Source organism: Aptenodytes patagonicus, chromosome 6, assembly GCF_965638725.1.
Source record: "Aptenodytes patagonicus chromosome 6, bAptPat1.pri.cur, whole genome shotgun sequence".
Lineage (NCBI taxonomy): Eukaryota > Metazoa > Chordata > Aves > Sphenisciformes > Spheniscidae > Aptenodytes > Aptenodytes patagonicus.
The window spans coordinates 13,470,399-13,492,060 of NC_134954.1; the positions used below are offsets into that span (position 1 = coordinate 13,470,399).

At 68.0% G+C, this 21,662-nt stretch overlaps 4 protein-coding genes across 4 annotated transcripts; 1 reads left to right on the forward strand and 3 right to left on the reverse strand.

Moving 5' to 3' along the window:
• Positions 1-193: 193 nt before the first annotated feature.
• Positions 194-3,429, reverse strand: ALG3 (ALG3 alpha-1,3- mannosyltransferase). The gene is made up of 9 exons (XM_076340652.1): positions 3,279-3,429; positions 2,743-2,842; positions 2,496-2,643; positions 2,149-2,309; positions 1,878-1,998; positions 1,351-1,556; positions 1,037-1,114; positions 688-831; positions 194-581 (listed from the first exon to the last, which is right to left on the reverse strand). The coding sequence occupies exons 1-9, from the start codon at positions 3,427-3,429 to the stop codon at positions 392-394; spliced, it is 1,299 nt and encodes a 432-aa protein (XP_076196767.1). The 3' UTR covers positions 194-391.
• A 158-nt stretch (positions 3,430-3,587) lies between these two features.
• Positions 3,588-7,990, forward strand: EEF1AKMT4 (EEF1A lysine methyltransferase 4). Its single transcript, XM_076341239.1, has 3 exons — positions 3,588-3,759; positions 4,793-5,076; positions 7,604-7,990. The coding sequence occupies exons 1-3, from the start codon at positions 3,588-3,590 to the stop codon at positions 7,904-7,906; spliced, it is 759 nt and encodes a 252-aa protein (XP_076197354.1). The 3' UTR covers positions 7,907-7,990.
• A 1,019-nt stretch (positions 7,991-9,009) lies between these two features.
• CAMK2N2 (calcium/calmodulin dependent protein kinase II inhibitor 2) lies at positions 9,010-12,629 on the reverse strand. The gene is made up of 2 exons (XM_076341240.1): positions 12,416-12,629; positions 9,010-10,295 (listed from the first exon to the last, which is right to left on the reverse strand). Exons 1-2 carry the CDS (start codon positions 12,582-12,584, stop codon positions 9,730-9,732), a joined length of 735 nt encoding a protein of 244 aa, XP_076197355.1. The 5' UTR covers positions 12,585-12,629; the 3' UTR covers positions 9,010-9,729.
• A 5,591-nt stretch (positions 12,630-18,220) lies between these two features.
• On the reverse strand, positions 18,221-21,108 carry LOC143161861 (mitochondrial ubiquitin ligase activator of nfkb 1-A-like). Its single transcript, XM_076341247.1, is given in 6 exon segments — positions 18,221-19,456; positions 19,459-19,775; positions 19,962-20,082; positions 20,163-20,250; positions 20,508-20,647; positions 21,082-21,108. Coding segments are annotated over 5 exon segments (1,020 nt in total). The 5' UTR covers positions 20,625-20,647; positions 21,082-21,108; the 3' UTR covers positions 18,221-19,079.
• Positions 21,109-21,662: the final 554 nt, after the last annotated feature.

Consider the following 21,662-nt stretch of genomic DNA (forward strand, 5'->3'; position numbering starts at 1 on the left):
ACCTTGAGGCAAAGCGGTTTTGCAGATCCTCTGTCTTAACCTCACCCCAAGAGGCTGCTCCCCTGCCCCGGGCAGCATTCTCCCAGGGCTGGGAAGGGAGCTCCCACAGCCCCGGCGGCTGCTCTGCCTCCCCGCAGATGGGGCAGGCCAAGGCACGGCCGTACCAACACCGTCACGGCACGAGGACGCTGCGGCCGGGGAAGGGCACACAAAGCCCCCTTTATTGGGGAAGTCCTGCCTGTCGGGGGTCCCCATGCTGCCCCTTTTGCACAGTTCCAGGGCTTGCGGCCCTCCTGGGATGGCTGGGGGCAGCCTGGGAGCCAGGTGGGGAAAGAGCGGGCAGAAGGGGCAGTCCCAGAGGCCGGTTCCCATCGTCTGGCCAGCCACGCTCTCACTGGGCCTTCTTGGAGATGGCTGCGGGCCTCCTGCTCGGCAAGGGGGTGTGCGGCGCTGGCGGGGGGGCCGTGCCATACCAGAGCTGGAGCAGGACGAGTCCATGGCAGATGTGGAGGGAGAGGGAGCTGCAGACCGTGGAGGGGTAGGTGTTCCAGCAGAGCTCAATCACACCCAGCAGCAGCACCCTGCAGGGGGGGAAAGCTGGGGGTCAGCATGGGGGGGACACACCAGCCCCCCCTCGCTCCCAGACCTCCCAGCAGACGGGTGGTCCCCCCCCCCGGCAGCACGTACTTGGGCATGTGGGCGAGCTTGGTGGTAGGGGTGCACCAGAGTAAGTAGGGCAGCGTGTGGAAATACCAGACGTAGAACTGGTAGTGCAGGGAGCGGCTGCAGCAGACGCCCAGGAAGTTGGAGGAGAAGAGGACGAAGACGATCTGTGGGCTGCCGTTAAGGGGACAAACGCAGGAGTCTGGAGGTGCGATCCCGCAACAGCTCCCCCAGCCGTGCAGCACAGCTCCTTCCCCCAGGACAGGCTGGTTCTGACAGCACCGCAGGACCGGGAGCCTGCGACTGCTGAGCCCAAGGTCTGCCCTGCCCTGCCTTCTCCCCACCTCCTTGCTGCCCACCCTGCCAAAGGATATTGTTGACGGTCAAGGGAGGGGATGCGTGTTTCCTTTCGGCAGGATCCTTCAGCAGAGCCAGGATGCTCTCTTTGGACCTGAGGGGGAAGCACAAACATTGATCTCAGCTGCTGAAAGTCTTTCCCACCCCGACTTTCCCCTGTGAGCCACAATCCCTGGGCAGCGTGCTCCCCGAAACAGAACAGTAACTCTCCCCTACTCCTGCCTGCAACCTCAGAACTGCAGCATTGTGGGGGCAGGGGAGCCGCAGACCCGTATCCTGCACCATGGGGGCTGACGGGGACCAGCACCCGTGGGGAACCCCAGGTCTCACCTGTGCCACCGGTGCAGTGCAAAGAGCCCCAGGCCAGCCAGGTGAGCCAGGAGCAGAATGGCGTGGAAAGCCCGATTCTGGAAAACCTCTTCTGGGAGGAAGCGCCAGTTCACCGTCCATTTGAACTGGAACTGGCGGCCCAGGTCGAAGGAGCGAGTCAGGTACCCCACGGGGTTCACCAGCAGGAAGGGCAGCCCCAGAACCACCTGTCGGAGACACACCAGCACCCTCGCAGCAGCTGTAAGCCAGGTCTCCGTCACCCTTGCCACCTCCCGAGAACCCCAGCACCGCATGGGGTGACAGGGACAGTCAGCCAAAGATGGGAGCCCCGTGAATTAGATCATTTATCAACCTCCAGCTTTCTGTGTGGGGCCAACTCAGATGCCGGTGCCACTGTATGTCCATCCAGAGGTCTCCAGCCCCCAGGACAGCCAGGCAGGATGCTGCGATGCAGGCAGGGCAGCCCACTACCCCCTGCTGATGGGGCTGCCAGCCTGCCCCCGTGGCTGATGCGAGCAGGGACCCACCTGGAGCAGGGCACAGATGCAGAGCTTGGGGATACAGCCCAGGAGACCGAACCGTTGGAGGAGGAGGAAGAGAAGTCCAGGCCCAAAGAGCAGGATGTTCATCTTCACGGACACAGCCAGGCTGAGTGGGAAGCTGCGTTACCGCTGCGGCCCCCCACACGGGTGCCCAGGCAGCCCCCGGGCCGAGTGCAGCCCCCTCCCTGGGGCCGAGTTCACTCACGCATGCAGCACGCCATGGAGAGCTGCCCCCACCCTGCCCCCAGACCCTCACCTGAAGAGGAGGCAGCCCCAGGACCAGTGCTCCTCCAGGAAGAGGTTGATGGCGAGGAAGAGGATGGCCATGGCGACGGGGTCATTAAAGAGCCGCAGGACAAAGATGGAGTGGATGCGGTAGGAGGCGCAGCACATGAAGAAAAAAACATACGGGGGGACCTTGCAGGGAACAGAGAGACACGAGGGCAATCAGCAGCCTGTCCTGGACCCCCCGCTGCCACTGAGCCCCTCCAAACCTCAGACCCCAACCCTGACCTCCTGCCCAGCCCGTTTTGCCCGGGTGAGGACTCAGCAGAGCAGGAGAGGCCCCGAGGCGGCCAGCGAGGCCCCCTGGCTCCAGGCTACCTTGTTGGTTCGGCAGTAGATGCGGAAGACGAGGAGGAGGTTGAGGAGGTAGAGGCCGGCAAAGAGGTACTGCGCCAGGCGGATGTCAGTGCCGCGGTCCGTGGCGTAGTACAGGCCCAGGAAGATGTAGACGAAGCCGGCGGGGTAGCTGTGGAGAGACAGGAGTGAGGGACCAGGCCCTGCCTGGTCCTCTAGGACCCCTGGGGAGCCCCCAGCTGCGGGGAGCTTGGCCGCCCCCGTCACTCACACCAGCGGCCCGGTGTCGCCCTTCAGCTGGGTGTAGTCGAGGGTCCCATTGGCAAACCCCTCCACCTCCTCCATGTAGGCCTTCCAGTCGATCTCAGTGTCTGTGGGGACGGCCGGGGATCAGGCGGGGCGAGGGGGGCTGGGGGGCACCGCGGGGAGGGCTCCCCCATCTCCAGACCCCACGGCCCTGCCCTGCGCCCCCCCTGCCTCCCTGTCAGCCGAGGCTCCGGCCCCCCGCGGCCCCATCCAGGGCCCCCAGCCCACCCCTGTCCCCCCCGCGCCGCCCTGGCCGGGGGATGCTGTCACCCACACGGGCCGGGGGCAGCCCTGTCACCCTGCCAGCGGGATCACACACACACACACCCCCCCCGCCGCTGCAGGGGGAGCACCCCAGAGCTGCCCAGCCCGGGGACGAGCTGTCACTGCCCGGAGGACACACACCACCACCCCACCCCCCCCCGCGCTGTCCCGGGCCGGCTCCGCCACCCCCGGGCAGGGCCCCCCCCACGCCGGGCCAGGCCGGGCCCCGGCACTCACAGGGGACCCTGCGGATGACCCAGAGGTTGACGCCGCCCTCGGCCAGGCAGAGGCAGGCGGCCACCAGCGGGGTGTAGCTGGGCTCCAGCAGCGCCGCCCGCCGCTCCCGCCAGGCCCGCCGCAGCGCCGCCGCCCCCCGCCCCGCCGCCATGGCCGTCCCGCCGTGCCGCTCCGTTCCGCCCCGTTCCTCCCCGTTCCGCGTTTCCGGCCGGAACGCTTAGGGCGGTGCAACCGCCGAGGCCGGAAGCCGCACGTGGGGGTGCGGGCGGCACGTGGCGCCCGGTGCTCCCCCGCCCCGCCCCGCCCGGCATGGAGCGGCGGCGCGCGCCCGCCGCCAACCGCCGCTACCGGCAGCGCCGCTTCTGGGACGCGCTGTACCGGCAGGAGGGCGCCGAGCCCCGGGAGTGGCTGGGGGGGCTGTCCCGGTTCCTCCCTCAGCTGGAGGCCGAGCTGCGCCCCGGTGACCGGATCCTCGTCCTCGGTACGTGCCCGGTGCCCGGCGGAGGGCGGGCGGGGCTCGGGTCCCGCCGGTGGATGCGCTGGCTCCGGCCGCGAGGGGGCGGTGCGGCACCGGGCCGGTACCGGGGGCAGCGCCCGGCCCGGCGGGGCGGCCCCGCTCCCGGGGGTGCGGGCCGGCGGGGGCCGGTGTAACCGCCCCGTAGTCCCACCTGCCGGCTGGTCCGCCGCCGGCCCGGCAGGTTCGCCCGCGCCGCCCCCCGCCCGCGCCGCCCCCCGCCCGCGCCGGGCAGGCGGGATTAGGCGGGTGTAATCACCGATCCTATTAGCGGATCAGCCGCCGCCAGCTGCGCTTGATAGCCCCCAAATCCACCCCCCACCCCCCCCCCCGGGATCCCCCCGGTTCCCCCAGGGAGCGGCTGAGCGGCTCCCCCGGTGAGGGGAGGGAGGGGGCCTCTCCCCGTGCCCGCCGCAGCGGGGGGCCCGTGTCCTGCTGGGGCCGGCCTGGCACCGGCCGGGCAGGGTGCCGGTCCCCTGAGACAGCTGTCCCTCTGTCTGTCCATCTGTCCATCCCTCTGTCCGTCCACCCCGGTTAAGCCCCCCCAGATGCTGCACGCTGCTCTAATTTACCGCGGGCCCCTGCCCCGCAGCAGGCTCTTGGGGGGCACGGCCGGCTCCCTCCCCACGGCACTGCCGGGGGGAGGACTGGGGGGCCCCCTTCTGCCCCCCTGCCCCTTCCCTGCCTCCGGCATCCCCACGGCTGCTCCTGCATCCCGCCCCGGGGCGGGGGGATCCGGTGTGCGGGGGCTGCCCCGGGGCAGGGGCTGCTCTCACCCCACAGTCCTGCAGGGCCGGGAGCCCAAAGCACCCACCTTGCAGGAAGGGGGTAATTAAGAACTAGCCCAGCACTCACTAATTAGCGGCAAGGCGATGACCTGCTCCCTCTCTAGCTGCCCCAGCCCATCCGCACCCTTCCCTGGGTCGGAGGGAGCGGGGTTGGGGTGCAGGCGGCCCCCCCATGGGCAGCCCGAGCCCCGGCTGAGCCGTGCCCCGCGCAGGCTGTGGCAACAGCGCCCTGAGCCACGACCTGCACGAGCTGGGCTACACCGACGTCACCAGCATCGACTTCTCCCCCGCCTGCATCGCGGCCATGCGCGCCCGCTACGCCCGCTGCCCCGGCCTGCGCTGGGCCGTCATGGACATCCGCGCCCTCGCCTTCCCCGACGCCACCTTCGACGTGGTGCTGGAGAAGGGCACCCTCGACGTGCTGATGGTGGAGGAGACCGACCCGTGGGATGTCTCGCCCCAGGCGGCCGCCGCGATGCACCGGGTGCTGGCGGAGGTACAGGGTGGGGGGAGCTGGGCGGGGCAGAGGGTGGACCCCATCCCCATTTGGGGTGGGTGAAAGTGCAGAATGTCCCCCCGCCGCCCTGCTTCCCTGGGAATGCCCCGGCCGGTGCCTCTGCCCCCCCCCCCCCCCCCCCCCCCCCCCCCCCGGCTGGTGCCTCTGCCCCCTCTGCTACCCTGCAAAGGGACACCCGGGGGGGGGCCCGGCACCCTTGGGGGTGGGAGATTCCCCCCCTTTCCCCCCCCATCGCCTTCTCCCCAGGGAGGTGGACGGAGCAGGGTGTGTCCCTTGGGACCCTGGGTCCTGCTGGGGGGCTGGGTGACTCCACTCTTTATTTGCACCCTACATACGAGGGTGGCAGTAGAAATGGGCCCCATCCTGGCATGGGTGGCTGCAGGGGCACCCGAGGGTGCCTGGAGGGGGGACACACCAAGGTGGCCGTGCCCGCCCAGGGCAAGGTGACGACCACGGGGCTGTGATAGGCTCTTGCCCCCCCTCCCCAGTTTTGATCTCATTAGCTGGGGTCCCCGTCGGCCGGTCCGGGGTTGCCATGGCAACCCCCGTCAGCATCGACAGGGCCCTGGCGTTGCCACGGGGACGGGCGATGCCTCCGGGCCCTGATTAATTGGTGGCGGAGGCAGGGACCGGATTGAACCTGCCCCGGCGCAGGGGTGCGGGGTCCTGGCAGCCTCCCCCGCCCCGGGGGAATAACTGCAAGGGTAATTAATTGCTGCACCTGTCCCGCACCCTTGGGTGCGGGCATGGGGTGCTGGGAGGGTGCTCGTGGCTACTGCCCCCCCATCCTTTCTTGCCCCCCTGAGCCCAGGAGGGAGTGGGACCCCAGGCGCTGTGGGCAGCAGGGCTCTCCTCGCCCTCCAGGCCCTGCCCTGCCCTGCCAGCACTGCTGCCTGTCCTTGTCATTTGGCCAAACAGCAAGGATTTAGCTCTTTTTTATTTTTTTCCCCTTTTTTTTCCTGCTTTTTAATCCCCCGCTCAATCCCTGCCCTCCCCCAGCATTGCTGGGCGCCGGCCTCCGCCTGTGGCCGGTCCCCGCTGTCCTCGTCCCCGGGGGGATTCGTGAGGCGTTCCCACCCACTTGCTGCTTTGCCAGTCCCTCCGTGCGGGTCCGGCCGTGGCTGGCACCCCCCCTTTTCACCCCTACCCTCCTTCTCACAGGGGGGCTGGGGTTTTCACAGCCTCTGTCCTGCTCTCCCTGGGGGGGACGTAAGGACCCGAAAATCCGCCCTGCCTGTGGGGATGCCCCGGGGACAGCCCTGTCCCGGTGATCCGGGGGCGACGGGTCAGCGCCAGAGCAGGGAGCAGCCGCCCTCGCCCCCCCCCCGCGCCAGCCGGCGGATGGGAAGGTTTCCTGTGGCCGTCTCTAAGCAACGGCCGTTAGTGCTCTGTTAACGAGGGATGGGATGCGGGATGCCTCTTGCTCGGCTCTAGCCGGAGATCCCTGCCTGCCCCCAGCCCCGGGGACCCCCCCCATGCCCGTCGATTGGGAAGCCGTGGGGTCTTTCCAGGACGGATGCATCCAGCGCTTTGTGGGAGGGGTGCTGAGCTGGGTGCCTGGGGAGGGGGGGGATGCAGGGACCTGCCTCCCCCTTTTTCTGGCCAAAAATGCTAAGGTTTGGTTCAAAAGCCCACACCGCAGCGGGGGGACGACACACAGGCTGCCTGCTCCCCTCTCCATCCCTGGCCCCAGCCAGCACTGAGCCGTGGAGCTTCCCAGCAGGATTAAACCAGAGCTTGGGAAACCCCCGCCTTGGCCCCCAGCCCTCTCCCCTGCTGCGGTGGCTCTCTGCCCTTGCCGGGGGGCGGGGGGTGTCTGGGGGTGTCCCCGCCTGGAGCAGGGGGCCGGCGGGGGGGGGGGGGCTGGCTGCCTGCCCGCCTGCCCGCCCCGGGCGCTGCCTTTGCATGCCGAGCACGCGAGTGCTGGCCATAAAAGCCTTTTGACATTGGATAAAGCCAGGCAAGAAAATTGATGTTCTTTTCCATCCTGTTAGCGGGGGCTTAGTTCCAGTGGGGAGAAAATGGTGATTAAAAGGGTCGAGTCCTTTCCCATCCAACCCCCACCCCCCTCCCCTCGGACGCTGGGTGTTGGCGGCGGGGGTGGTGCTGCGTGCCCCGAGGAGGGGTGGGTGGGATGGGGGTCCCACGCCGCTCTGGGGGGGCCCTGTACCCGGGAGGGGGAAGCTTTTCCCTGCGCCAGGGTTGGGTCTCTGTGACGTCTGCTGTGGATGGGGACGAAGAGTTTTGGGGTGCAGGGAGAAGTTGCGCGTGGGGACCCCCGTTCCCCATTGCCACCGGGCTGCGCGTGGTCTGGTGACATGTCAGAACCGGGAGGGGCGGGGGCAGGGTTAGGACAGGAGATTTGGGGATGCAATGGGAGAGGCTGGGGGGAATCTTTGGCAGATGGTGATGGGGGTCCCTGGGGATGGGGGCCATCCCTGCCGGAGGGGCTGAACCTCACTGTGTGTCCCCCCCCCTCCTTGTCCTGGGGGTTCTCCTGCCGCAGGTGAGCCGGGTGCTGCGCCCAGGGGGCTGCTTCATCTCCATCACCTTTGCCCAGCCCCACTTCCGCAAGCCCCACTACGCCCAGGAGGCCTTCGGCTGGTCCCTGCGCCACGCCGCCTGCGGGGACGGGGACGCCGGCGCCTTCCACTACTTCCTCTACGTCATGCGCAAGGGGCAGCCCCTGGACGCCCCCGACCTGGCCCTGGGGCGCCGGCTGCACCAGCCCCCCCCACCCCCTGCCCCCCCACCGCCACCCGCCCCCCCGGACAACGACGAGGACTATCTCCTTGCCATCCAGCTGTGACCCGGGGCGGGGGCTTCCCTGGCCTCCCCCCCCTGCCCAATAAAGCCTTAAGCTGCTCCACCCTCACGGGTGGGGGACGGGGAACCAGTGCGTCCCTCCCCAAGCTGCCCGGTGATGTGAGTAATAGGAGAAAAGGGGGGGGGCTTGGCCTTCTCCCTGGGGACAGGGGGACGCTCCGGGGAGCAGGAGATGCTGTGCAACCCCCCCCACCCTGCCCCGGCCCTTCCTTCACCCGGCTGGAGAGCAGCCAGGGCTCGGGGCTTTGTGGCCGGTAATGAAACCAAATCGGGTTTAATTCCACCCATCCATCTTGCGGGGAACGGCTCCCTGCCTCGCCCCCCCGGCACAGGCAGCGGGCAGCTGGGCTGGGGGCAGGATGGGGGGGTGCTGGCACTGGGTGCAGGGGGTAGGATGGGGGGTGCCCACTGCCCCTGCCCCCGTCCTGCCATGGGACACCCAGACCAGCCTCCTCGGCCATGGGGGTGCGCAAGGGCACCGTGTCCTTGTCACCCCTCAGCCCCAGCTAGGCAGCAGGGGGGGGTCCAGGCTGGGACGTGCCGACACGGGGCTGGGGGGGACCACAGGGCACATCTGCCCCTGTCCCCCTCCATCCCCACTCCTGGCCACGGTGACGACCCCGGTGTGCCGCACACGCCTGGCCCGTGTCTGCCCGTGCCTGGGGCCGGCAGCGTGGTGACAGGCGTGTGTCGGGGCTGGTGACAGGCCTGCCACCGTGTGCCGGCAGGGCTGGCTGCGCGTGGGTGCCGGTGCGTGGGTGCTGGCATGGTGGCTGCAGTGGCTGCACAGGTGCTACCGGGGGTGTCCCCAGGGGCTGTTTGGGCATCAAACCCCCCCGGGGTGGGTGACGCCGGGGGAGGGGGCACGGAGAGGACCCGGTAACGCACCGAAGAGGCGCGAGCTGCTGGGCTGCTATTTCTGGTGAAAGGCGTGAGTGGGTCAGCCGGTGGCTCCCCCCACGCTGGGAGCCGGCAAAGGACTCCAGGGTCAGCCCCCCCTGCCCCGCCATGCCACCCCATCCCGCAGGCACCCCGAAAACCAGCCGGCGCCTGGGAGGGACAGAAAGGAGCAGGCAGCTGCCGGCCTCGCCTCGGTACATGAATGTATTTTATTCATTGCATTTTGTTCACCAGTACAGTGAAAAATGGCATTTAAATTTACAATGGATCATTCGTAGAACATCATGACACAAGTATCTTTTTTTTTCTTCTTTTTTTTTTGTGTTTTTTTTCTCGGTTTTGTTTTTTGTTTGGTTTTTTTTGTTGTGTTTTTTTTGCGTCGTCGTCTCCATAAATGCCACTCGTAGGTTACTGAAAAAGATGATGAGTTTCTCATGCACATCAGACCCCCCCGAGAAGCTTCTTAAAAAATAAAATTAAATTAAAGTACAAAATTAAAAACAACAACTCAGGCCGGTCCCTGCCCTCCCCACTCCCCCCCCCGGCCCCACTACCCTCAAGCGAGGGGCAGCGCCGGGACCGCCCGGCACCCACAGCTGGCCCGAAGGGCTCTGGCCCCGGCGCTGCCGGGAGGGGACTGCGGCGGCCGATGGTGCTGCCAAACCCTCTGGCCGGTCCCGCTGCCGGTGGTGGGGGTCAGGCCGGGGTTCCCCGCTCCCCTCCCCACATCTTCGGCTTTCCTCGCCCTCCCTCCATCTTTCTCGCCCCCCCTTTATTTTTCCCCCTCGGTTTTTTCTTCTTTTTTTGTCTTTTTTTTTCTTATGGAAAAAAATATGAACCATTTGTTTGTTTGTTTTTGTTTTTCCGATGCGGTTACTTCAACATCTCAACGTCAGCAGATCGTTTTTAACAAAGATTCGGATATAAAAATACAAATATGAGGAGTTTCTGTTTAAAAAGAAGCGTGCCGGAGTGGTGGGGCTGACCCTCGGCCCCAGGACCGGGCGCCCGGGCCACCAAGCTCATGCAAAAAACGATGGAGCAAAAAATGTCTCTGGACAGCAGCGCTCCCCCCACTCGTGGGGCCGGATACGCCCCGGGATTCGGGGACCCCCCACCAAGGAGGATGAGGGGGATGCGCCGCGGAGCGGGGGGCTGGACCCCCCCCCGGGGAGGGGGGGTCTTTGCCCAGGGTGGGGGGCTCGGCAGGCGTCCTCCCCCCCCGGGGAAGGCGGAGGGGTAAAGTGCATGGCTCGGGGGGGGTGGTGGCTGCAGAGCCCCCCCCCCGGGCCGGGGGGGGAGGGCACAGGCATGGCCTCCCCCTCCTCGTCGGTGGTCCAGCCAGCATGCAGGGCCGGGAGCAGGGCACGGCCTGCGGGGTCCTGGCGGCGGGTCCCGGCTTACACCCCCCGGCGGCGACTTCTCCGTCATGCCCTTGAGCACCTCGTCTATCCGGTCATCCTCGATCACCACTGCGGGGACAGGCGGGGGGTGCGTGGGCGAGGGGACGCGCACCCAGCCTCTGCCCCCCCACCCCGGCTCTCGCCCCACTCACCACCCCAGGAGGGCTCCAGATGTGCCCCCCCGGATGCTGGGGAGCAGGGCGAAGGGGCGCAGATGTGTGCAACGGGGATGGGGGGGGGATCGCCCCCCCACCCCCCTAACCAGCTTGGGTAGGGGCAGCATTCCCCTCTGCAGCCAGCCGGCCGCTTCTGGATGGGTGGTTTGGGAAGGGGGGGCAGGAAAGACCAGGAAGGACCCCCCCTCCTCTCTGCGGCAGGCGCTGATGAGAGCAACAGGACTGGAATGGGTAATGACCTAGCGGGGGGGGGGGGGGGGGGTATCGCCAGCTCGGTGGGGGTGGCAGCCAGACCCCCGTCAGCATCACCCGCTGCGCAGGACACCTCCCCCCCCATCGGCATCACCGTCCGGGGAGCCGGACAGCCCCCCCCCGTCACCATAGCAGACTGCACGGACCCCCACCATCAGCATCACCATGGGGGGGCCGGACAGCCCCCCGTCAGCATCACCCGCTGGGCAGCCCCCCCATCAGCATCACCACTGGGGGGCTACACAGACACCCCCCCCACATCAACATCACCGGCTGGGCAGATATTCCCCCCCCGCCATCACCACCACCCTCAGGGGTGGTGGACAGACACCCCCCCTCCCGCAACATCACTGCTGGGGTGCTCAGCAACCCCCCCATCACCACCCCGGGGGCGAATTGGCCAGACCCTCCCCCCATCAGCAGCATCACCGGGGAGCAGCCAGACCCCCCCCCCATCACCACCGAGGGGGAGCTGGCCCCCCCATCACCCCCGGGGGGGTCTGCTAGACCCAGCCACCACCACTGCAAAGGGGGGCGGGTGGAGCAGGCAGCAGCTCATCCCCCCTCGGGGCTGGGGTGTATTTGTGCTGGGGGGGGGCTCTGTTCCCCCCCTTTTACCCCTGCAGCTCAGGGAGGGGTGTTTGTCTATGGGGGTCCCCCAAGCAGGCGGGGTGGAGGCTGCAGAGAAGACAGGGGCTATTCTCGGGGGTCCCCAAGGCATCGGGAGGATCGATGGTGGCAGATCGGGGGGTGGGGGGGATTTATTTGGGTCCTGATGGAAGCAGGGGAGCTGCTGATGGGGGTCTCTGCGGCAGGCAGTAAAGCAGGGAGGGGGGAGCACACAGGTTCATGGAGTCCTGGAGGGACAGTAACCCAGGGTGGGAGGGGGGGGTGACTGTTGATCAGCATCGCCGGTGGCTGCTGATGGGGGTCTCTGCGGCAGGCAGAAATGTGGAGGGAGAGAGGTTTATGGGGCTGGGGGGGCTGTTCCTGGTGATGCTGGGGGTTGTTTATAGGGATGAAGGTAGGCAGTCCAAGGGGATGTGGGGGCAATCCCAGGGGTGCTGAGGAGCAGTTCCGGGGGGGTCCCGGGGGCATTCGCGGATGTGCCAGGGGGCAGCCCCGGGGATGCTTGAGGATAGTCCCGGGGGCAGCCCCAGGGATGCTGCAGGGTAGTCCCGGGGGCAGCCACAGGCTGCGGGGCGTGTGGGGCAGCGCCGGGGGGAGAGTGCTGGTGTCTGGAGCCGGGGGGGGGGGGGCCTGGGGTTCTAGGGCAGTGCCGGGTGCCAGTCGCAGAGCTGGGGGTCACAGGGATGCCGGAGACAGTGCGGGGGATGCTGAGGATACTGGGGGGCAGAGCCGGGGGTGCCAGGGGACAGTGCTGGGGATGCAAGGCAGAGCCGGGAGTCCCAGGGGTGCTGTGGGGCGATGCCGATGGTGCCGGGGGGCAGTGCCAGGGGTGCACTGGCCAGTGCCGGGGATGCCGGGGATGCAAGGGCAGAATCGAGGGTCCCGAGGATGCTGTGGGGCAGCGCTGGGGATGCAAGGGCCAGCGCCGGGGATGCTGCAGGGCAGATCCGGGGGTCTCGGGGCAGAGCCGGGGATGGAAGGGCAGATCCGGGGGTCCCGGGGATGCCGTGGGGCAGCGCTGGGGATGCAAGAGCCAGTGCCGGGGATGCCGCAGGGCAGATGCGGGGGTCCCGGGGATGCCGTGGGGCTGAGGCGGGGGTCGGGGGGCAGAGGCGGGGGGTCGGGCGGTACCTCTCTTGGCGCGGCCGATCTGTCCCAGCTTGGGGGGCCGCTTGCCCTGGTTGCCCCCGAAGAAGGCGTTGGTGTCCTGCAGGCGGCAGCTGAAGGGCAGCTCCCCCGCCTCGGGCTCGGCGCCGTAGCGGCCCACCTTGTCCTCGCCGTAGGGCAGCACCTGCGACATGGCGGGGCCGAGCGGGCCGAGCCGCGCCGCGCCGAGCCGGGAGCCGGTCTGCGGCGGCGGCGGCGGCGGCGGGGAGGAAACCCGGGCGGAAGGATGAAGTCATGCATCCGGGGGGAGCGGGGACCCCCCCGGCGGGGGGCGGCTCCGGAGCGCCGCGGCCCGGCCCGGCACGGCCGGGACGGGGACAGGGACCCCCGCGGCCGGTGCCCGGTGCCCGCTCGGTTGGGATGGGGGGACCCCCGCCCCAGCCCCCGCTCCGTCCCCAGCGCAGGCTGGTGTTGCCGGTACAGCCTTGCCGGGGTGGTCGCCCCAACTCGGGGGTGCCCCTAAACACGGGGTGCCCCTGTGGAGCGGGGAGCCCTTGGCACAGCCGGGTACCCCCGTGTCAGACAGCCGAGGACCACCAGGCACAGCCGGGCCCTCCCCAAGTGCACCGAGGTGATGCCAAACAGACCCCCCCAACACCCCGCTCCGGTCCCCTGGACCACCCCGAGCACCCCCAGCCCAGCTCCCAGCCTCTTGCAGCCCGGCAGGCTCAAGCCCCCCAGACCTTGTGCCTCCTGCCCAGCACCCACCCAGGCACCCCTTCCCACAGCCCCCCCCAGTGTTGGGGTCCCCCCCTTGGAACCACACTGGTCCTGCCCAGCCCCTGCCAGTCCCCTTGGCCCCCCATGTGTGGGTCCCTGCACATGTGCGTGCATGTGTATGTACACATGTGCCCATTGAGTGTATTTGTGGGGCTGTGGGGGGCATGCAGGTGTGATTCTGCAGGTGCCCATGAGCATGGCCAGGTGGGGGCTGTGCCCTGGGATACCCCTTGCCCCATGGTTTGGCACTTCCCTGGGGGCTGTCTGCAGACAAGGGGAAGGGGAGCCACCCCCTGTGGGGACCTGCCATGGGTCAGCAAGGGAAGACCTACATGAGTGGCCCCAGTGCCCCCCCAGAGCCCCGTTTGTGTCCCCTCTGCACACCCCTGCCCCAGACCCACCCTGGCCCTTTCCTCCTGCATTTTCCACCGCCAGAGCAGCGATTGCACTAATTGGCATCGGTGGCCCTGAGCAGCCTCACCTGGGACCACCCATCCCAGTCACCAGGGGCTGGGGGGGCTATTTAAGCTCAGGCTGGGGCTGCTGCTCCTTGCTTGAGCTGTGGGTACAGCCTTGGCCCCTGGACCTGGCTGGGCCCTGGACAGCATCATCATGATACAGGTTGGTTGGAGAGGGACACCCTGTCATGGGGCAGCCCTGTTCCTGCTGCTCCCTTGCATCCAGGCCCTGCTGCTCCTGTGGGCGTGCTGGGTTGCAGCAAAGCCAGAGCCCTGCACGGCAGCAGCACTTGCCAGCCCCATACCAGCCCCATGAGAATCTCCCTCTGGGTGTCTCGAGGGAGCAAGAGTGGGGTTTTACAGACAGCCCTGTGGTCCATCTCTCCATGCTAGCATCTCCACGGCCTGAGATCCTGTTGAAAGGTGCTGCAGAAGAGCATCAGCCCGGCTGGCCTATGTGAGAGGGCAGGTACGTCTATTTTGGGAAGGCTCAGCCATGCCTTTCCCTTTGTGCCAGGCTCTGCAGAGCACCGGTCCCTGCTGTCCCCTCTCAGAGCAGAGATGGGGAGGGATGGGGCAGCAGTGCCCGCTCTCCGCTGGCAAGGCAGTGCCGTTATTCCTGCCTTTGCCAGGGAACCACCTTGAACTTTTTCATGTGACGGCTTCTGCTCCTGCAAAAAGCGCCTGGGAAAATAGGCGAGAGGCCCACGCTGAGATGTGGCCTGCTTTTCCCATCACTGAGCCCACGTGCCGCTGCCCGTGGGCAGACACAGGCAGGCCGTGGCACGCGTGGGGCCGGGGGTGAGCGAGAAGATGAGCAGATGGGCTGTGTGGGATGTGAGCAGGGCCGGTGCTGTGCTCCAGGAGGGTTTCCAGACTGGTGGGCTCCTGGGGAGAGGCTTGAGAGGGGTCAGCCTGGGAATGGCCGCATTTATCCTGCACCTGTATCTATACAGTGCCTTGCACCCAGGGGAGCTGCTTGGCTTGGCTATGGGGTGCGGGGGGAGCTCTGTGGGGCTGGCTGGGGTTTGGGGGTGTGGGAGGGACCCTCCATCCAGCCCAGGCAGGAGGAGGGCCAGATCCAGGCTGGCACAGCTGGGCTGTAGGCGGGACAGGGCAGCGCTGTGGCTCTGGGCGCCGCATCTCCTTGGGACATCTCTAGTCTCTGGCTCCCCAAGGGTGCTGCTGGTCATCTATCCTTGGGGTGGGGGGGAGGTACCAGGGATGTGGGTGGGTGGGCAGGGGGGGTGCAGGAGGGACCCCATCCCCTGCCAGTGCAGGTTGCATCCCCCCATGGTGAGCCAGACCGCGTGCCATCCTTCCCCTGGCTCTCATCCCACCTTCGTTATCCGCCTTTTAGCAGCCACGTAATCTCCTTTCTCGCTTCCTTTGCAGCCTTTTGTCCGACACAAAGCCGGCTCCAGCGGGAAGAAGGGGCCGTGGGAGTGGGAAGCAGGTGGCTCTTCCTGCCCTGGCTCCTTAAACCTGGGCCACAGCCTCCAAGCTGGGACACCTTGCAGGTGATGCAAGGGCTGGGGGCAAACCATGACACACACACACCCCCCACCCACCCCCCTGGGATGGATATAGGGCTGGGCACACAGCCGGGCTCCCGGCCACAGTGGGGCTGGCAATGGAGTTCACGCTGCATTGCCTGGCCTCGGGCGATGCTCCGGGAGCCCACCAGCACCTGCCTTGACCCATCCCCACAGCTGGATGCTGCCCCTGAGCCCTGCACCCTTGGTGGGGATTTGGGTGACAGCTCCGGGTGCTTTGATGGAGGTGAGGGGCTTCCCTGCAGTCACTGGTGCTTCAAGTAGTTTTACGGTGGAGAAACGCCCCGTGCATGCACAAGTGGCTCGTGGTGGGGCATGTCCTGCTCAGGCTCTGCAGGCACCCCCGGGCAGCGGGAGTTGGACTGGATGGGAGCACCTGGTGGTCCCCAAGGCCTGGCAGGGATGGGGCGGGTGGCCTGGCAGGCACCGGCTGGATGACAGGGGGCTCAGAGGAGGCAGGAGACATCAGCCACCAGACCCGGGGCTTTCTCTGGTGCGGGTCTGGGAGCCTGTCGGTGCTGTCACCCAGTGCTGGGAGTGCCAGGGCTGGCCCCACAGGGCTGGGGGCTGCAGAGGCGTGCCTGGAGGCCGGCTCTGGTGCCTCCATCTGTGCTGCTTCCAGCCCTGCCAAGAAATGTGAAATGGCACTTCTGCTCCGCAGCGGTGGCAGCCGCAGCCCGGGGGGCCTCACCGAGCGCCAGCTCCCTGCTGCCGGCACCGCTGCTTTCTCTGAACAACTGGCCCTGGCCCTGCATGGGGGACCAGCGAAGGTCACCAACAAGGTTGGGGATGTCCCTCCCCTCTGCTATTGCTGCCAGCTCTCGGTAGCCAAGCAGCTCCTGGGAGGCAGAGCCCAGGTGGGGATGCCGCTGTGCGCGCTGCCTGTGCTGTGGTCGGGCAGCTCCTTTGCACGGGTGTTTGGGGGGAGCGGAGACACGCACCCAGGCTGGGTGCAGGCGGTAGGGATGGCCATGCATGCTGATGGCTGTGGTGGCCCTTGTCACCATAGTGAGGAGATGCTGGGGGACAGGGGACGGGCGTCCTGCTCGGCAGCTGTGCTGTGGGTGAGCCCAGAGCAAGCATGGGACAGCGGCGTGCTCCTTGCCCTGTGCTGTCCCTGCAGCCAGTGATGTGGGAAGCACCTTTCCCAGGGAGGAAGGGCTCAAGCCTTCGCAGGAGAGCTGGGGCCGGCCAGCAGGTTGTCACTAGTGAGACGTGTTTGTCTGTCTCAGCGCACGGCCTGGCTTCAGGAAGAGGGTGCTCCCGAGGGGGCTCTGATTGCGAGTCGGGGCAGGTGGAAGGGAGATGGCACTGTCCCCATCCCTCACACGAGCTGCCTGGGGCATGGCCGCGGTCCCAGCGATGCCATGGCTGCATCCGAGCAGATGGGGCACCCCCAGCACGCTGCCTGGGGCAGGGGCTTCACGGAGGGTCCCCTGCCCAGACCCGGGGGCGGGGGAGGCTGACCCCAGGGGGGGTGGGGTGAACAGCCCTGCTGGGGTGTGAGGCTCCATACTCGTCCATCACCACATCTCTGGTTACCATGACAACAGACGGGGAGGCAGGCAGGAGCAGGCTGGCAGCCCTGGGGGTGCGGGTGGGGGCCACGGGCACAGGCTGGCACCCACAGAGACCCTGGGGTGGGGGGGGGTGGCAGCTGGCAGGACGCCTGGGTCCCTCTTGAGCCCTGTGTGGCAGCGGAAAGGGGCTGGGCACAGCTCAGCCTGGGCACTGTGAGCTCCCCGCTGTCCTGCTCTGGACCAAAAATCTCAGGGAGGGACGGCGGGTTCGGCCGGGGGCGCAGGCGCTGCGGCACGGCCAGGCAGCCCTTGTGCCGGGTGGTTTGGCACAGCGAGGCTTTGGCTGGCGCTGAGCTGAGCAGTTGAGTCACACTGCTGCCCGGAGCGGTGCCAGGCAGGGCTGCTCAGCGGGGTCTGTGTGTCCAGGCCACCGTGGGGCTGGTGGCCTCCCAGGGGTGGCAGAGACCCAAGGTGGGGGATATAGGGTAGGTCTGTGCCCCAGCACGGGGTGGCACCCCCCCTATGTTCCTCCAGCATGTGTCCCCTGTGGGGACAGAGGGGAGCGGGCGGCTGCGGGTCCCTATCTAGCTGTCCCTGTCCCCAGCTGGCTGCCGGGCCCCGGGGGAACGAGGCGAGCAGTCTTTGGGAGCACAGGCACCCCCCCGCCCTCCCCGGCCCACGCACCCACTCGCGCCAGCAGCTCTTGGCATGCAGGGAGTGTGTTCCTGGCAGCCCGGCCCTCTCCCATCTGGTATTTATCTCCTTCCCGAAATCCCTCCTGCTGCGGGGGGGATGCCCGGCTCCGGGGGGGACCCAGGCCCCACTGCTCACTCTGCAGCATGGCAGCCACCGTGCTGATGCGGGGAAGAGGCTGGGCTGAAAGATGGAGGGGGGGAAGAGGAGGGGAAACCCCACCCCCACCCCAAAAACGCACATGGGTCCCAGGAGGTTTCGCTGGGTGCTCTGGGGCATCATGGTTGGTTGTGGGCCCTGGGGGCAACACCACAGGGACACCTTTGCCCCAAGCAAGCTCCCAGCCCCAAACTGGTAGCAAGGGGGACTGCTGCCCTGGGGAGGGGCAGATCATCCCCCCCACCCCCCAAACGCTGTTGTCTGGCTGCCAGAGGCCTGCCAGCGCTGCCCCCGTCCCAAATCCTGGGTCCCCCAAAGCCGCAGGAGCCAGGAGAGCCTGTGGGTTGCCTGGGCAACTGCAGCCAGGCACTGATGGGGAGCGGTCCAGGGGAGCAGTTGCCATGGAGACCAGAGGAGCACAATCGCCTTGGCAACAGTCCTGTTCCCCCCTTTTCGGGGGCTGTATCCTGAGGAGGTGCACCCCAGCCGGGGGTCCCCTGCCCACCACCGGTGAGTGTGCACCTGGGCTGGGTTGCTGGGTGGGGAGGGAGTCGGTGGCACCTGCCCCCCCCACCCCCCCCACCCCCCCGGGGGAGAGCCTTGGCTCTCAGTGCACCCCCCCAGCGCCCCCCCCCCCAGCTCAACGGCACAAGAAGAGACGCCTTCCAAGAGAGGTGAGGCCGAGCTCGGCTCCTTGGCTTTATCACTCCACACACCACCGCAAGCCGCTCCCGCACCCGCTCCTGGCCGGGAGGTGGGCAGGAAAGCTGGGTGCGGCGGGGGCCGGTGGCACGGGCACCGGGACGCCCCAGGGCTGTCCTCTCGCTCCAGGAGGAGAGCGGGGACCCTGCAGAGAGGGACGGAGGGACGCTGTCCCCCTCCCCGGGTGGCAGAGCAGCTAGCGAAGGGGCATACTTCATCCCCACCAGCCCCCAGGGGCCCCCGCACGGTCTGGGCAGTGGCTGTAGGCACACAGATTTGGTGGGGGGGGGGGAGGAGGACAATGATGGCACCAAGGTGTGCCACTGCAGTGGCTCAGGGGTCTCTGTCACCCCACTGTGCCCTCTGTGTCCCACCAGCCCTGGTCTTGCCCCTGCCGTCCTCCCCACGGACAAAGCCACGTGCTGGAAAAGCCAAACAAGGGAAAAGTCCCACGTGGCTTTGGGGGGGTCAGGGCTGGGAAAGGGGCACGGGTCAAACAGCCAGCAGCCAGAGGAACGCCCCGGCGTGGGGCACGGGACTCGGCCCCTCGCCTCAGGCACTGAGTACGGTTCCCCCAAGCCTTCATGTTCGGGGGGGGTGTGTGTGTGTCCCTCTGGCAGACAAAGGGAGGATGAGGAGTCTATAACTCCACCCTGCCCCCCCCCCCCAAAAAAAAAACAGATGAGGGGGCACACCAGGGCCCTTCCCTCCCAACAGGAATCGCTCAGCTGCACACGAGGGGACAGCTGAGATTTCTGCAGGCTCCAGGCTTGGCTTGGTTCACGCTGCCTCTCCCTGGGACCCCCCCTGCCAGGTGCTCTCAGGCCTGGTAGAGGGGCACCACACGGTCAATGGGCCCCCGGCAGATGGGGCAGAGGCGGGAAGGCAAGGCCTGGAAGCAGCGGAAGCAGCAGCAGATGTGGCCGCAGCCCAAGAGGACGCACTCGCGGGGCCGCGTCAGGCAAATCACGCAGGAGTCCTCGAGCCCCCCGTCCCCGGCTTCCTCGTCGTCCGGCTCCTTGTCCTCACGCTGCCGCTTGAGGCGGGCGCGGCGGTAGGCACGGCACAGGGCGTGCAGGAGGACGGCTAGGCCTGCCGCGGCGCACAGCACGGCCGCCCCCTTCCAGAGCCCGCTGGCCGACTCCAGCTCCGCCAGCACCGTCTGCCAGTCCCCCAGGCACAGGAAATACTCGCCCCCCGGGCCGGCGGCTGGAGGTGCAGGGAGCCGTCGGGGTGCAGGGCCAGCTCCCCGATGCCTGTCAGCCCGGCCCCCACCCGCAGCATCTCCTCCGTCTCCAGGATGCCCTTGGGCTTCTCCCCGCTCAAGTACTGGCCCAGCAGGTCACGGAAGCCATGGGCTGGTTGCTGGAACCGCTCGTACACCGTCTCCAGTGGCAAGCAGATGGCTTGGAGCGGGCTCTCCACGCTCACTTGTGTCACCGCCTCGGTGTCCGGCGAGGCCAGCAAGAAGGGGACAGTGTAGACCTGCTCCGAGAGCACCTGCTCGCTCTCGCTCCTGCAAGTGGAGAGTGCAGCGCTGGGATGTGGCCAGCACGGAGGAACTCTGAGCTCCTGGGCTGAGCTGAGAGTAGGGACTAGAACCTTTAACCGAACCACTTTCTGCCTCTCAAGTGGCCCTGGAGGATGGGGGTCCGGACTCACCGGTGCAAGCCCACCCCTGCTGTCCCCTCCCATCGCTCACCAGCTCCGGGCCAAGCTGTTCCAGATCAGCCGATGCTCTTTCAGAAGCAGTTTCTGGATCACGCCCTGCAGCCCCTCATGGTAATGGCTGGTCAGCGCAGCCTTGGCTGGCAGCACTATGCCTAAGGACCAAGGGATGCATCATGGCTGAAGGAGAAGAGCCCGGCCCTGTCCCTGGTGTGGGGCCACAGGGTCTCCTTACCTTCTAGTGCAACGTAAGGCAGGCACCTCCCATCAGCCGCAGACACCAGTGCTGGTAAATTGTCGTCAACCTGGAGCTTTGGGGCCTCCTGGAAGAGCAGGGAGTGAGCGTGAACACGGGCAGGGGCAGATGGGCTGGCAGGCAGAGGGGGGGTCATGCATGGCTTTGTGGGGAGCTTTGGCAGGATGTGACGTGCTTGGTCCTGCGCATCATGACATTGGTAGAGGATGCAGCAGGCTGCAGTCATCAGTGAGGTGCACCCAAATCAAAGGCTCTGGGCCGGGCAGTGCAGGGCAGCGGGGAAGGCACAGTGGGCAGGAGAGAGCATCTGAGGGACAGGGCTACCTGTATGCGTGCCACGACTCTGGCTTTCTTCCTGTACAGGTAGTAGAAGAGGCCGGAGAAGGCGAGGCTGGAGCCCAGACACAGCAGCTCCCCAGGTGTGATGGGCGGTGCGTCCATGGTGCCAGGCTCAGGCGGCACGCCTGCAAGGTGAGCGAGTTGGCTGGGGGACAGGACCGTGTCGGCCCAGGGGCAGGGATGTCCCAGCGCCCCTGTCCCCAGGGCAGGGACGTCCCACTGCCCCCATCCCCAGGGTGCTGCTGCCCTAGGGCCAAGCCTGCCCGTGGCCCCGGCTGGGGGCAGTTCAGCTCCAGCACCCACAGGTGCCCGGCAGCCCTGGCCTGACCCAGCACCCCTTGCCCAGCCTGGGTCCAGAGGCGCCCGTCTTGCCCTGCACCCAGGATCGGGCCGAGGCCCAGCACCCGTGACCCAGCCCGGGCCCTGCACCCAGGGTTCCACCTAGGCCCCGCACCCCCAGTCCGCGCCCGGCACCCCCAGTTCGGGCCCAGCACCCCCGATCTGGCCCGAACCCAGCCCCCCAGGCCCGGCCCGGCCCGGCCCCGCCGCTGCCGCTCACGCCGGCCCGGCCCCGCTGCCCCCCGTGCCCCCCGAGGCCGGAGGCTCCCAGGCCCGGACCCTGGCCCCGCCGCGCTGCCTGCTGGGAAATGGAGTGCGGCTCCCGCGGCGCGGCGGCGGAGCGAGCCGTGCCCGGAACTACAGCCCCCGGCGTCCCTCGCGCCGAACTACAGCTCCCGTCGGGCCTTGCGCCTGCCACCGACACAACTACAACTCCCGGCGGCCTTTGCGAGCCCCCCCCCCGTGGCCTCCGGCCCCCGCGGGCTGGCGGGGTCCCACTGCAGAGGCGGGGGTGTAAGGGGGGACCCCAGTATGGGGCTGGGGGCGCGGTGCGGGGCAAGGTGCCGGCCAGGGCAGGCCCCAGGCGCTCTGCCGAGGCGGCTCGGCCACGGCCTGGTTCCAGGGCAGGATGGGGTCACCCGTGGTGTCACCCCCACCTGGGAGGCAACGGGACCCCTCGGCTGGCCTTTCCAGCGGGGGGACCGCACCCCGCTGGGGCTGGGACGGGGCCGTGGGGCTGTCCCAGCCCGGCTTCTGCCTTCCCCTCGCCCCAGCCTCGCCCAGAGCCGCCCTCAGTGTCCC

Coding starts and splice junctions, on each gene's coding strand:
- CAMK2N2 (XM_076341240.1), bottom strand. CDS start 12,584: ATGTCGCAGGTGCTGCCCTACGGCGAGGACAAGGTGGGCCGCTACGGC. Junction 10,296..12,415: donor GATCGGCCGCGCCAAGAGAG/GTACCGCCCGAC, acceptor CTGTCCCCGCAG/TGGTGATCGAGGATGACCGG.
- ALG3 (XM_076340652.1), bottom strand. CDS start 3,429: ATGGCGGCGGGGCGGGGGGCGGCGGCGCTGCGGCGGGCCTGGCGGGAG. Junction 2,843..3,278: donor GGTCATCCGCAGGGTCCCCT/GTGAGTGCCGGG, acceptor CCGTCCCCACAG/ACACTGAGATCGACTGGAAG. Junction 832..1,036: donor CCTCCCTTGACCGTCAACAA/TATCCTTTGGCA, acceptor CGGCAGCCCACA/GATCGTCTTCGTCCTCTTCT.
- EEF1AKMT4 (XM_076341239.1), top strand. CDS start 3,588: ATGGAGCGGCGGCGCGCGCCCGCCGCCAACCGCCGCTACCGGCAGCGC. Junction 3,760..4,792: donor TGACCGGATCCTCGTCCTCG/GTACGTGCCCGG, acceptor TGCCCCGCGCAG/GCTGTGGCAACAGCGCCCTG. Junction 5,077..7,603: donor TGCACCGGGTGCTGGCGGAG/GTACAGGGTGGG, acceptor CTCCTGCCGCAG/GTGAGCCGGGTGCTGCGCCC.